General features: G+C 39.5%; 1 protein-coding gene across 3 annotated transcripts in view; it reads right to left on the bottom strand.

Moving 5' to 3' along the window:
* The window catches only part of VPS13B (vacuolar protein sorting 13 homolog B), an 886,671-nt gene that overhangs the window by 754,966 nt on the left and 115,816 nt on the right, over positions 1-15,889 (bottom strand). For all 3 annotated transcript variants that reach the window (XM_075825953.1, XM_075825951.1, XM_075825952.1), the window contains exons 5-7: positions 9,493-9,660; positions 8,929-9,110; positions 6,891-7,062 (exon numbers count right to left, since the gene is read on the bottom strand). In XM_075825953.1, the coding sequence (XP_075682068.1) occupies positions 6,891-7,062; positions 8,929-9,110; positions 9,493-9,660 (522 nt within the window). The remainder of the gene's footprint in view (positions 1-6,890; positions 7,063-8,928; positions 9,111-9,492; positions 9,661-15,889) is intronic.

Raw genomic sequence — 15,889 nt, forward strand, 5'->3', positions numbered from 1 at the left:
ATTATTATTATTAATTGTCATGTAAAATTTGATTATTTGATTCTTTGTAGGTTTCTTTGACATTGTGAATGTTTAAAAAAACAAAAACAAACAGTTAAACAAAAAATGGGATAATTTCTGGGGTATTTCTAAATGTTTGGGCACTCTGCAAACATTGTTTGGTGGCTAAAAAAAAAAAAGCTGTACTCCAAAAATGTAAGAATTGTTACATTTGCACTACTTATAATAGTCTCAAAAAGTAAACAAAATATGAAATTTTTTTTTGACTAAATAAAAAAGACATGGTACAATATATTTAGTTACGTATATTTTTACAATTTGTTGATGTAAAATGTAATTAAAAAAAAATCAATTATATTTATTTTACATTTAAATAATTCTCACGTTTTTAACTAACTAAACTTTAACCATTTCAACCAGAATTTACCACTAAATTAAAGATAGCTAGCGAATACGGGGAGAATGTAACGAAAGCTACTTATTAGGGGGAGGGGGGACTCTTATTAATGTTTCTGTTTCCCCAATGGGCTGTTCTATACAGAGACTGGCAAGCCAACACTTTGAAGATTTTCTAAGAATTCTTGAGAAACCAAAGATGCATATGGAAGTTTATATGAGAGAAGAAAAGGGGCTACTGGTTACCAGATGTTCCAGTCGATACTTTTTTTTTGATACAATACTTCTGTAAAGAATAGGTAAAAGGAGCTCTGTGTTTCAAGTTTTATTCACAGGACCAAATAAACATTTTACAGAAGAGTCAAAGCTATATTCGGTCTACGTGCATTTCTGCAACTAAACAGGTATTTGCCATATATGTAGCTATGCTTGCCAGGACCATTCTTATATGGATATATGAAAGACCAAGAATCATGATTACAGTACGGGACAGTTGTCCTGCAGCAAGGCAGGGACTCCTAGCATCGGACATAACTATGATGCTAGGAGCCCGGCTCCCGGCAGTGTGTTCGGTTAGGGAAATGCGGCCGAAATATGTTCCGTACTTTACGGACCGAACATGCTCGTGTGAATCCCACCTTAAAGAGGACCTGCCTCCTCTCCTGACATGTCTGTTTTAGTTCCTCAGTTATTCCACCTGGAAATTTCAGAATAATTGACAACTGGGTGTTACCATTCTTGTTGTCAAAGGGGTGTGTCCCTACACAGTGTCACTCTGTCAGCACTGATTGGACATGGTCAGCGTCTGTCCCAGATGGTAACTAAAAGTTGTCAATTTATGGGGAATACAATTATTTACGAAAACAAAAATGTCAGGAGAGGTGACTGGTGCTCTTTAAATGATTGCCTCAGTGAGAGCTCATAAAATATATAATATTTTGAAAATGTTTCAAAAGGGAAAGAAACAATTTAAAGTGTAAACTGACTTTTAACATTAAAAGGCCATGAATATCTTTGCAACTATTTTTGTATTGCTCCAAAGCATCTAAAATGAAAAAAAAAAAAATCCTAATTAAACATTTATTATTTTATTTCTACAGCTGTTATGCAGATCTGTGTCTCCATGGCTACAGACTACAAAAACTCTTAAGTAGTCTGATCCCGTAGTAATACTTCCATCTGTTCCTTACTTCTTGCTAATCTACCGAATGTACATTGGCAAGAAGTATGGGACAAATGGAAGAGACTACACAGGGTTTGTTTTTAATCTGTAACCATGGAGACACATTGGTCTGCATAAGAGCTGTAGACAAAAAAAAATGTAGGATTTTTTTTTAATCAAGGTAATTTGCAAAGTTGATTAATTTTATTTTAGATTAATTAAAGCAATAATAAAAATAATAAAAAGATTAAAAGGGACACAGCTTTTAAATGTTTTTTTTTTCTCTTTTGAAACGTGTTCAGAACGTTGGCGCTTATGAGAAGCTAAAGCTGATCTTTTCGGACAACTACTATACACTGCAAATTAGCTGTTGTGCAAGTCCACTCTTTTTCTCTCCTACAGAAAAAAGCATCTGAATCTAATTTCTCCACAGAAGGCGGATAACAAGTCAAGAAGTCATGGACCACCTGAATTTTGTCGACAGAGTACATATCTTGCTCCAGTTGGGAAAAATGTATTATATTACAATATAGTTGCAATGAAATGTAGTTAAGTCCTATTTCTGTTTGTATAAATATTTTTGCCACTTCCTTTTTCCATTTTTTTTTTTTACTTTTCAACCCACCTACCTACATGTAAAAAAAATTAAATAAAATACAAATTGGAACACATTCTTTCACAAAAAGTATTGATTATTTTTATTGACCTTTTTCTCCCTATGCACAGTAGGGGGGTTGTCCACATGTAGCGGAATTGCTGTATATTTTCTGGCCGGAATTACGGATGAAAAATACGCAGCAGGATACAGTAGCAGCAAAGTGGGTGAGGTTTAACAAATCTCATCCACACGCTGTGTAAAATTTGAGACGAGAAATTCACCTGCGGTGCGTATTTTACGTACCGCAGCATGTCAATTCCTGCTGCGGAAAGTGGACTGAATTGCTGCGTTTTTCAGAGGAGATGTCACCATCTCCCAGCAAAACCCGCATCATTTTCTGCAGTAAAAAATGCAGGAAATGGCGCGTTTTTTCCGCAGTGGAATTTCAGTTCGTTTCCCTGGAATTGCTGCAATAATTTTCTGCAGCAATTCCATTATTTGTGGACAAGCCCTTACAGGGAGAAAAGTATCAATCAGCAGCTGGAGGGCGGGGGAGAGGCGCGGAGGGCTTGAATATATGAATATCATTGGACTCAAGCCTACGCACTGCATAAAACCGAAATTCTCCTAAACTACGGTAGATTACCCAAAAAATGTCAGCGTGTCTGTCACTTCATTATACTGCCATCAGACAGGGCAGCATAAATATAAGACAAATCTGCTTTAAACCAAAAACTGGCGTAAACTGCCCAGTAAATGTGGACCATAGAGTCACAGTAACAATATGAATTGGTGTAATGTAAAGACCATGGTTGGACTTATTGCAGTAAGAACAGTAATCACTTTTTACAAGGGAAGCCTTGATGAAACAGATGCTTTATTTCAGACACGAAGGAAATCAGTGCCATATATATATGTGAGCTGCCAACCCAACAGAAGCGCAGAATGATGATTATGTGTTGCAGAAGAAAAGGAGCGCTTGCTGAGAGTCTTTTTGAGTAATGTACAGTGGCAGATGAAAAAGGAAACATTGTGTCTGCTTCCTCACACAGATAGCCTAGCTGAACTACACCGACTAATCACTTCCTTCTGCCGCAGCCTTTTATCTGTCTACAGAGATTAGCACCACTTACAGTCCAGGGATAAACAGTCCCACAATAACTACAACTCCCAGTGTGCTCCAACATTTGTAAAGTAGCAACAAGAAAGCATGACGAACTGCTCTGAATTCTATGCATATCCGTCTGGCCAAGACAAGATACTATGAAACCATCAGATCTCTTAAGGAGGTTGTCCTCTCTGGATTACTCCTTTTTCTATGCTCTATTAGGATAAAAAACATTCAAAAAGAAAGGCGGTTACCTGATCGCAGGAAGTCTGCAGGTAGGATTGCTGCTTGTGCCATGCATAAACAAATCAGGTTATTTTCTAGTACAACTAGTTGTCATTAGAAAGATGTGTAGTAAGGTTATGTTCACATCTGTGTGTTATTCTGTTGTACTGCTCAGAGGAGCAGAACAGGGGACTAACCGGAAGCGCCCATTCCGTTGCACCACGGACACCACCGGCGGCCAACGGAAACCCGTTAACTTTAATGGGTTACGTTCGTTTTCCGTCGGAGTGTCCAAGGTTTAAGGCTTCGTTAACATCTACGCTAGGGCTCTGTTCCGACTGAGCTTTCTGTCGGAACGGAGCCCCGACAAGACACAAACGGAAACCATAGCTTTCCGTTTGCATCACCATTGATTTCAATGGTGACGGATCCTTTGCCAATGGTTTCAGTTTGTCTCCGTTGTGCAAGGGTTCCGTCGTTTTAACGGAATGAATAGTGCAGTCGGCTAAGCTATTCATTCCGTCAAAACGACGGAGCCCTTGCACAACGGAGACAAACGGAAACCATTGGCACCGAATCCGTCACCATTGAAATCAATGGTGATGGAAACGGAAACCTTTGATTTCCGTTTGTGTCAGTCAGCGTCCCGTTTACGACGGAAAGCTCCGACGGAACGGGACCTTGGCACAGATGTGAACGAAGCCTTACTGGAAACACTAGCACAGCATGCCCACAGCATATTGTTTCTGGTATTTTCAGCGGAATCTGCGATGGAGGCCCCTAATGGATCCTCCAATGCAGATGTGAACTAGACCTTAGGTTAAAGGCCTCTGTCGCAGATCCGGCAGAAAATAGTGATCTTGTCCAAAGCACAAAGAAAGCAGGGAAAAAGAGACAGAACAACAGGGAGAAAGGCAACGGAAAGTAAAAAGTTTAAATATACATGAATATATGATATGATTCTGATGTGTCGGAGTCTAAAAGTTATGATGTCGTTTTAGTAGCTACAGTTAGTCTATAATGAGGTAGATAAAAAAAAATTCTGAGCGACATGGTCAGCCTTTCACAGAAAATAATTATACAAAAGACATTGTATACATTTCGTTTACAAATTTCTTATAGTCATTGACATCCACATATATTTTGATTAAATGGTTATAAGAAAAAAAGGTCACATCATAACAACAGAACAAATATCAGTAGATTCTCAGAGGGATCATAGCAATCATAACGCCTGGAAAAGTCAAGCCGTGTGGGCAGAGCCAAACATCAAGAACAATAATCAATAATATAAAATATTCAGGGCAACGTTATGAAGAATAATTATAAAGATACCGGGCTGGTGATCACTTTTAAAACACAACTCAAAAAAAAACAGCTACTTTTATCTTTTATCAAAATAAATAGAAAGGAAAATAAAAATAGAAAATAAAAAAAGTGCAACATCTGATTTTAAATAAAAAAAGCATAAGAAACTGTTTACAGAAAAAAATTATTATTAACCGTTAGGATAATAAAACTTTATGTAAACCACGACAACACAGTCTGCAGCGCTCTATGTACCACACGAATCACTGCAGGCACAGTTAGCCAGCTTCAGGCTTGCCTATATTTAGCGGAGAGCGATTATGTATGGAACGCTTCAGTAATGCAAAGGGTTAATGCTGTAAAATAAGTCCCCAGACAGTCTATTGTCCCACAAGGAATTACAATTTCCCCTGGTAAAGGTGTTTCCTATCCCAGCACATGGAGCATGACAATCTCTGCATCATTTAATTTCGGGACCATGTCAGTAATCAATTAACTACGGTAATTGGGATTGTCATATGGGGCCGTTGCTGTATCAGTAAGCTGTTAAAAACAGATGTATTGGGCCCATCCCTCATCTTGAACCCTGATTTTACAGGACTGAATTTCTGATCAAAGTTAAAACTGTGCCTGCAGTCATTTAAAACAGAAATGGGTGAAAAACATAAGCTCACAGTAGACAATTATTTTGGGTAGTATCTTTAATCATTGGCGCAATTCGATAAATGATGCTACCAGAGATCGGCACATTGTAAGACTACTTAACAAAATGCATAGCTTAACTAAAATTACATAATGGAGACATGCTGGGAAGACTGTCCTCATACAGAATGATCATACAGACATTGTCTAGGATGAATCGCCAACATGGCATATAAGCACATTCATTGATTTAGTTGTGGAAAATCCACTTAATGGTGTTAGCGGTTTCCCTACGAGTCATTTCAATAGATATAAATATCTGCAGGCTGTAGGTTTAACCTAGATTTTTGTAACGGATAATACACAATTTTCCCATTAACTTTCAGTATCAATTTCTTACTGTTTAAGACCTCTGCTTGCTGTCATTCAGTAGATATCTTTTCGTGTTTACTTCTAGTGTAGAGGTCAGCAACCTTCGGTACTCCAGCTGTTGTAAAACCACAGTTCCCAGCATGACCAGACAGCTTTTGGCTTGAAAAATAAATCCATTGGCTGTAAGGGAATTCTGGGTGTTGTAGTTTCGCAACAGCTGAAGTGCCAAAGGTTGCCGACCCCAGTACCTAGTGGATAAAAATCTGTCCTGATCTTGTTTTGATCACACAGGTGCAGGACTTGTTACAAGACACAGGTCTGATAACGAATGAGTCCAGCAACGGTGTGTCCATTACATGACCAGGACCGATTTTTATTCCCTTGAAGTAAACAATGAAGGTTTCCATTGACCGACAACAAGCAGAGATTTTGTAGACCATAAGAAATTGATACAGAAAGTATTACTCCTAATTATACAATAAAAAGAAGTTGTATTTGCGGAAATCGTAAAACCCCTTTAAGAAATAGCTGAAGTTTCTTAAAGCAACACTTCCGTAAATTTTTTCTCTCTGCCCCCGTTCGGACATTCAATGTGAGTCTCATAGGAACGCATAGAGAAAGTAACTTCCAGTCGCACACAACAGACACTGTCGGATTCGGCCAGTCACAGTGCACGTCACTTGACATAACGGTGGCCCGAAACGAAGAAGGTAGTTCGGCAATAAAGCACCCGGTAAGAGGATAACCTGCCCTATGTTTTACAGGATGTACCTTCCTAATGGGGGCAAAGATAAGAGTTTACCGGAGTGCTGCTTTAACCCCTTGGCGACATGTGATGTAAGTGTACGTCACAGCCGCCAAGGGGGAGTATGGAGTGGACTCAAATGCACTGGCTACATGGCCAAATGAACTGGCACGTGAACTGTAATTGCAATAGGACTTTAATTGTTCCGTATGAAAAAGAAAGGCACGAGCGAACTTGTGACAATCGAGATTTCAGACGAGATTTCATGCCGCCATGTACGGTAGCTCTATATTTATTTGCTTTAAATGTGTAGAATAGAAACGGCAGCACTTACCAGGCATGTGAACCACAGTGTCCTTTGTATGGCCAGGAGTAGCCTCAATTTCTTCTCTTGAGTTTCCTATTTCACCATAATACAGAGCAATCCCGAGCTGCAATATGCGGATGAACATTGGAAGTTGCTGATCGGTGAGGGAGAGTTTCAGACTGTCAACCATTGTATGGATCTGCATACAAGAGCACATAGTTATGTAATGTCAAAGTCTATAGGACTATTAAATTTAACAGAATTGCTAGAGTAACGTGATATTTACAATATTTAATTGCATTTGCATTCGGATGAAAAGTAACCTGACTAAAAACAATGGCTTTTCAAAAAACAAAACATGCTCATAGTTTTCAGTCAATTAAAACGTAAAATAAGAAAATGGAAACAAAATAAACTGTTTTCAAATTAGTATCAGATTTTCCTAAAGCGGTTTTCCGAGACTATGATATTGATCTATCCTTAGGATGGAGGACTGAAGGCTACGTCTCCTTCATTGTTTATCAGGTACAGCCCCACACTTTCAGTAGTGGCTGTGCCTGGTATTGCAGCTCAGTCCCATTTTCACTTGAATAAGACTGAGCTTCAGAGAGCTGCAGTACCAGGCACAGATGCTACTAAATGTACCCTATAGTAAGCTGATCAGCGGGGGTGCCGGAAGTGTGAGCCCCACCAATCCGACAGGCTATCAATAATATAGTCCCTGAAAACTCATTTACGGAACAAAGTTATACTATATAAATGTTATGATTGGTAAAACAAAAGGGAATCTATCAGCTTTGTTGAGCCCTTAAAACTGCGGACGGTGCTATATAGAGGAGGGGAGGGCAGTGAAACGATCCCTGTTGCATGACAGAGAAATCGACATTTAATGCCCCGGTGCCGGGGTCGCAAGTGCGAGCTCTAGCGTCCAAGCAGGAGACCAGCAGTTACTCAGAGAAAAGAGGAGAGGCTAGCAGCGTTCTCTAAAGAGAGACAGACGCATGTAAACATCAAGGGGCCGCACATGCCATTGCAGCCTGGAATAAAAACGTAAATTTCTCGGTCATGTCACTTGCATGACTGACCAACAGGTATCGTTACACTGCCCCCCCCCCCCTCTACATAGCGCTGTCCGCAGTTTTGTGGACTCAAAACTGCTTCTTTTAATAACTGGTTGCTTCATCTTTATCAGCAATGATACTGATGAAAGCGTCTTAGGGCCTGTTCACATCACCGTTCGCTTTCCGTTCAGGGGTTCCATCGGAGGTTTTCGTCGTGGAACCCCGCAACGGAAAGTCAAACGGAAACCGCAGCTTCCGTTTGCATCACCATTGATATCAATGGTGACGGAAATACTGCTAATGGTTTCCGATTTTACGACGGATTTCGGTTTGATTCTCCGTTGCGGGGTTCCATGACGGAAAACATCCAACGGAAACACTCAACGGAAAGTGAACTGTGATGTGAACAGGCCCTAACTGAATGTGGTTAGAAAACTACTACAAAAAGGTCTCCCTCCATGTCCATCAGTACAGTGTCAAATACGTAGCTCTACCCTTTTCAATCTGGCTAAATAGGACTCCTGATTTCTTGCTTAGGTTAAGCAGTGGGATCCTTCCATTACTGGTCTACAGCTTCAAGGATATTTTCATATGAAGCAGATTTGTTGTAGAAATTCCTGCAACCGTCTAAATCATCTGAATGAGGCTTGCGGAAGTCCATGCACCTGCTGTAGAAACAACCTTTGTGTGGTAATTTTAATATTCTAATTGGGTCAAGAGATAAGTCTTCAGGTAAATTTAAATAATTTTAAGGAATTGGCGTGGACTGCGAGCAATGATGAGGCTTAGGCATCACCACGTTCTGGCTGGTGAGGCCCCACTAGAGAAAGATTAAGAAGCCGCGCACCTGAAAAGCACATAGTGCAAAAAAATGTCAGACAACAATATGAGCTGGATAGATCACCGACCTCACAAATTACAGTATAACATTGTGATTTCAACCAATGAATTCCAGACTTCCACGTACATGAAACTTTAAAAAATATATATTAGGAGGCAATTACCTTGATCACTGCAGGCATTTTGGAGTTAAGGCTGTCATACGTAAAGTGTAGGCGAGTTCGGAATGAACACTTGTACAGAAGTGGATCCTGATAAAATTCTATTTTCCCGCTGGCATTTCTTTTGTCAAGACAAACGGTGCAATCCGAAAAATTTATAACTTTCCTAAGGACAAGTTCAGTGGCTGGAATCGAAAAACACATAAATCATAAGCTAGAGCCTCTGCTCTATGTCGGGTCCATAATGCAACTTTTTATTCATCTTAAAAATACGTCAAATTCTGGTTTACATATTAACTAGCCAGTCCATAGAATGCTATAAGTGAAACCTCAAACCTGGAAAAATGTATTTTCCCAATGCATTCGGCACATAGCTACACCATTCTAATAAATGAATGTAACATTTAAAAATAACCCGTCACCCAAAGAATACGATGTGTTTTCCAGCAACTTATCAATAAATGAACTTTTTGCTTTCAGAGCATGGCAGACTATAAAATACAAAAAGTTAACATTGCACATAAAGAGTTAAGAGTCGAAACACAAACATTCAGAGTTACAGCTCACCAGAGATGTCCATAAAAGCTCGGTCCCAGAACTCATCCACCGTGTAACACTCTGCGCAAGTGATGTTGACGGACAGGACAATATCATCCTCCACGTACTTTAAGATCAGGTTATTCACCACTATATTCACGTTATTCACAACACGACGGATTAAACTTTGGACATAACCTGCAAGAGAAAGGACCGACCATGTGGATTCTGGAATAAACTCGCACATCGCCGCACAGAGTAAAAAAAAAAACTTACACCCACACACCGAAAAATAGCAGGGTCCATAAAGTACACCGTTTATTTTTGTGTGGGGGTGTGCATGTTTTCTTTAATACTTGCAGACATATGAATAGAACTTACCAAGCAATTCTTTACGTTTTTTCATTGTCGCATTCAGTTATACGTTTTTTTTGTTTTCCGTTGACATAGCTGTATAAGGACCTTTTTTTTGCAGGACAAGTTGTATTTTTTAATAGCACCATTTTGGAGTACTTAGAATTTATTGATTAACTTTAATAAAATTTTTAGTGGGGTAGTACGGAAAAAAAAACGCTGAAGTTTCGCCACTTTTGTGGGTCTAAAATTTACATTGTCTACCGTGTGGTATAAATCACATAATAACTTTATTCAGCGGGTCATTACAATTGCGGCGATAGCAAATGTATATCGTTTTCTTTATGTTTTACTACTTTTACAAAGTAAAAACACTTTTTTTTCTGAATTATTTGTTTTTGTGTCGTAACTTTTATTTTTCTGCTGACATAACTGTATGAGGGATTTTTTTTGCGGGACGACTTGTAGTTTTTATTGGTACCATTTTGAAGTAGATGCGAATTCTCGATCACTTTTTAATGCCATTTTTTTTTTTAAGGCAGGATGAACAGAAAACTGCAATTCTGTCATTGTTTTTTATGGCGTTAAATAACGCAATCGCTTTATAGTTGGGATTGTTACGGACGCAGCGATGCCAAATATGTGTAACTTTTCACTTTTTTTCATAATAAAGTATTTCGTAAGGGGAAAAAGTGGGTTTTTATTTTTTTTTACTTGGGACTTATATTTATTTATTACAAACGATAAACTTTTTTTTAGTCCCACTAGGGGACTTTACTGTGTCATCTTTATAATACACTGCAATACATCAGGAGCACCCCGCACAATGCGGGAAAACTTCTTCTGAAGCACCGAAGTGAAAAGGCGGCACCCCTAACCGCCGATGTAGAAACATTATACGCCGGTCGTTAAGGGGATAACATATAAACAATAAATATATGCAATCGGGTCCAGAATTATCTGGCCAGTTTATTTGATGAGAGGACTGCTGAAAGTCCTATAAAGGCTGGATTCCCATGTGGCGTATTTTTCCACCGCAAGCAAAGGGTAAAATCCACAGCAATTGAGCGGCTAATCCCTATTCAAATTTGTATCCAAATCAAATAAATCATATATAATATCAGACATGCAGATTTTGTAGTGGATTTTCTGCGGAGGAAAAATATGCCAAGTCTGAATCCAGCCAAAGCGGATAGGCTTTATTGACATGATCGGGAGTCAAATCGGCCGTGAAAAATGTCAGTTTTTCACGGCCAATTTGCACCCGTGCGGGACCCATTTTCACGGAACCCTTATAGACTTGTCTATTGAGGGATGCGGGAAAATGGGCAAAAATAGGATATGTCCTATTTTTTCAGAGCCGTTCTCACAGTCTGTTAAATAAACGGCTGTGTGAAAAGTCCCATAGACATGCATTATTTTGTCATTATTTTTAATGCAGCCGTGCGACTGTCACCCGGCCCATTATCCATGTCTTGTGAATAAGGTCTTAACTTATTGAGAGGGCCCAGTGGCCAGTGTCAAAACTGCAATACTTCTAGATTTTTCTTTACATAGATAGTGACATGGAAAATGAAAAACCAAACAGAATTGTTCATTAGAAAACAATAGGCCAGTTTCTGATAAATGGCCGCTAATTTTGCATCTAGGCATATAAATACAACTCAAGTATAAACAGTGTGAACAGTAGTGTTGTGTGAAATAGTGTAATAGACATAAGGGAGGAAGAGGAGGATGATTATGATGGTGGTAGTAGTTGTTAATAATTATCGGTTTGTATCTATTTTATTTAGAGACAAAGTGGTCAAATTCACAAGAAGCCAGTGCTGAGATTCGCAGAAGAGTAAATACAAGTTTTAAGTGAACCGGTCATGTTGAATATGATGCCCTATCTGCGGGAAGCATGTTCTAAAGCAGGAGCAGCAGATCAGATTTATATATAGTTATGTGGGAAAAGATTCAGAATAACTTGTAATTTATTTACAGAAATCCCTGCTAACTCCCAGCTTTTGAGTCCAGTAGGCTGGCTTACACAGCAATTGATTGCTCACAAAGGAAAGGCTGTCAATCACAAAATAGAACCACCCACTGGACTCGTAAGCCTAAAGAGCAGGAACTTAAATGAATAAATGACAAGCTAAATGGGTTGTCCAGGCAGAAGGTGTTTTTTCCTACTATCAGTAAATAAATTAAAAATCACTGAACAGGCCGTACTTAGGCCCTATTCACACGAACGTGTATTACGTCCGTGATACGCGCTCGAAAATCGCACGAACCTATGTTAGTTCAGACAGTCCGTGATTTTCACGCAGCGTATGTGCGCTGCGTAAAACGCACAACATGACCTATACCTGGCCGTTTTTCTCGCATCACGCACCCATTGAAGTCAATGGGTGCTTGAAAATCGTGCACGGCACACGGAAGCACTTCCGCGTGATTCCCGCTACAGTAGTAAAATAAATGAATGAAAAAAGAAAAGCACCTCCTGCTTTTAGGTTTGTAAACATAAAAACAGAGTGTCATCACACTGCCATATGCGTGGAAATCACGCAGGCACGCATCAAATACTCATGCCACACGGGACTTTTGCGCGCGCAAAACGCACACGCTCGTGTGAATCCGGCCTTACTCATACAAGGGCAGGTTATACACCAATTCCCAGCAGAATGCAGACAAGCCACAAGGCTACATAGAGAGAGATTGCAGAGGTGCAATATACTGATGAACAGACACTCTCACGCCTACAACTCATGAGGGGGGTGGCTGCTTAGTATTATCATTGCACATAGATATAGCTTCTATAAGTGTGCCAGTCACACGGTTACATGTAGTGCACTATGCTGGCTTACAGCCTATTAGTTGCGCCCATACTATTAGATCAGACGGGCTGCCCAGCACCTTAGTGTACCACACAAAGTACTAACCCACTATTCTCTACCAACGTTACAAGGCCTGGATGCATCGTGAAAAGATATCCATGATAAACTATAAACATCCATAATAAACATATATTATTTGATATTTTGGCCAAAATACGCAAGCTCGCAACCCGCGTCAAGGGTCCACATCGTATTGAGAATCACAAAAATTGTAAATATAAAATCACTGAAAAAGGCCATACTTACTCACAAGGGCAGGTACACACACCAATTCTCAGCAGGATGCAGACAAACTACAAGGCTACATAGAGGGAGATTGCTCAGGTGCAATATACTGGTGAACAGTTACTCTGCTGGGAATTGGTGTGTGTACCTGCCCTTGTGAGTAAGTATGGCCTTTTTCAGTGATTTTAAATTAATGTAGCTCTCTTTTGTCATTTGCTTGTAATTCGTATATGACCAGTGGGGGTCCAACATCCAGACCCCACACCGATCAGCTGTTCCGGCACCCAGAGGCAGCCTAAGTTATGCAGTGCTCGGTGCCAGAAGCAGAAGGCTCCGACCACTGCTTAGCAAATAAATAGGAGCAGAGCTGCAGGAATCCAGCATGGCCGCAATACAGCGTACGGAGGCATCTGCTTCAGGCACGACCACTGCATAACTTTCGGTGCCTGGTAGTTAGTATGAAAAATCGCCCCATGATTGGACAACCCCTTTAAACTAAAGTTTTTCCAAAAAACTGCCCACAGATGGGACATCATATCTAACAGGACAGCTTCACTCTAAATCTTTTTCGGGCAATTTAAACTGCATCAAAAACTGCTTCTAAGAATGCTAGCATTATTAAAACGTTACATGTATTTTAATAGCGTTTTGAAATTTAGGGTCACTTTGTAAGTTTTTTTCATTGCGTTTTCTTTCGAAGTTCTATAGAGAAGCCTATGGGAAAAAAGCCTGTAAAAAAAACGCCAGACCCAGAGAATGCTGCTTTTATAAAAAAAAAAATGCCACCGACCCCAAAATTGCCTTAACCCTTACGTCATAACCGGGCAGGGAAAGCATTTAGCAGGCTCCATACAAAGCGGGTGTCGGATGTATGTTACAGCCAACACTTCACTGTAACGAGCGGGATCGTTAATACCATTAAACGCCACTGTCAATAGTGACCGCAGCATTTAATATATTAAAAAGAAGGGGGCGACCCTCTCTAACATCATATCGGCCCCCCGTGACACGATTGTGGGGGTGCCGATGGTTGTTATGGCAGCCTGGGGGCCTAAATGAAGTCCCCCAAGTCTGCCATCTTTGTGACCCTATTAAGCCCTGCCTTTCAGAAAGACTATATACTGCAATAGATTAGTATTGCAGTATATAGAGCAAGCGATCCAACTATCGCTGGTTCAAGTCCCCTAGGGTGACCAATTAAAAAAAAAAAAGTATAATACAGTTAAATAAGGGTTTTTTATGTGCCAAAAAAATAAAGTTAATAGAAAAAACACACCTTTTTTCCATTTTCCCCTTAAAGCATTGTGTAAAAAAAAAACAACATAATTGATATCGCTGCATCTGTAAAAGTGTGAGCTATTACAATATATCATTATTTAACATGAACGGTGAACGCCGTAAAACAAAAAAAAATTAAACCGCCAGAATTACTTCATCTCCCACAAAACAAAGTGTAATAAAAAAAAGTGATCAAAAGCTTGCATGTACCCCAAAACGGTACCACTAAAAACTATAGCTCGTCCTGCAAAAAATATGCACTCATGCCACTCAATCGATGGAAAAATAAAAAAGTTATGGCTCTCAGAATTTGACGACAAAATAAATTTTATATTTTACAGTTCGTTTTTCCTTGTAAAAGTAGTAAAATATATATATATATATAAATTTGGTATCTCCGTAATTGTATTGACCCCCCCAGAAAAAAAGTTCACATGTAGTTTTAATTGCACGGTGTGTGCCGTAAAAACGAAGCGCAAAAAAACTATGAAGGAATCGCAGTTTTTTTTTTTACCCCACAAATAATTTTTTTACAGTTTCCTAGTACATTATATGGAACAATACATGATGTCAAGAAAAACTACAACTCATCCTGAAAAAAAATCAAGCCCTCATAGGACTATATCGACGTAGAAATAAAAAAAATTATGGCTTTTGGAACATGGGGAGAAAAAAATGAAAATGAAAATCTGAAAAATGGCTGCGGCTGGAAAGGGTTAAAAACGCCACAAACCAAAACGCAGTTGTGTGTAGGGCATTTTATATTTTACTATAGACTTTAATGTAACATGTGACCGCACTAAAAAAAAAAAAATAAAGACACCATAAAAACCGAGCAAAACGCTCAGCCTTACAAACATTGGTGAAAATACGTTGTTCTAAAGAGCTCGCTGAATTCCAGCGTGGTCCTGTAATAGGACGCTACCGTTGCAATAAGTCAGTTCGTGAAATTTCTTCCTTCCTAGATATTCCATGATCAACTATGACTGGTATTATTGCAAAGCGGAAGCGTTTAGGAACCACAGCAACTCAACCACGAGGAGGCAGCCAATGTAAAATTTTACAGAGCGGGGTCGCCGAGTGCTGAGGCGCATAGTACATAAAAGTGGCCAACGCTCTGCAGACTCAATAACTGCAGAGCTCCAGACCTCCATTGACATTATCATCCTCACAAAAACTGTGCGCTGGGAGCTTCACGGCATGGGTATCCATAACGTGTTCTGTGGAGTGATGAATCACGCTTCTCTATCTGGTCGTCTGATGGAGGAGTGTGTCTGACCTCACAAATACTCTCCTGGATGAAAGGGGAAAATCTTGTAGAAAGTCTTCCCAGAAGAGTGGAAGATGTTTTGGCCGCAATGGGTGGAGCAACTCCATATTAAGCCTATGGATTTAGAATGGGATGTCATAAAAGCTTGTGTAGGTGTAATGTGTAGGTGTAATGTGTAGGTGTAATGTGTAGGTGTAATGTGTAGGTGTAATGTGTAGGTGTCCCAATACTTTTGTCCATATACCACACACACACACAATATTCATTTTATTCACGAAAAAAAATCGAACCGAAACAAACGTAAGAGTTCTTAAAGTTGGTACAAAAGAAAAATAAAAAGTTTACACATCATGTTGTGAACGGATTAATGTTTTTAGAGAAAGTCGCTTAAGGTTTCCAACATCATGAAGTCAGGATATAA

Source organism: Rhinoderma darwinii, chromosome 5, assembly GCF_050947455.1.
Source record: "Rhinoderma darwinii isolate aRhiDar2 chromosome 5, aRhiDar2.hap1, whole genome shotgun sequence".
NCBI classification, from domain to species: Eukaryota; Metazoa; Chordata; class Amphibia; order Anura; family Rhinodermatidae; genus Rhinoderma; species Rhinoderma darwinii.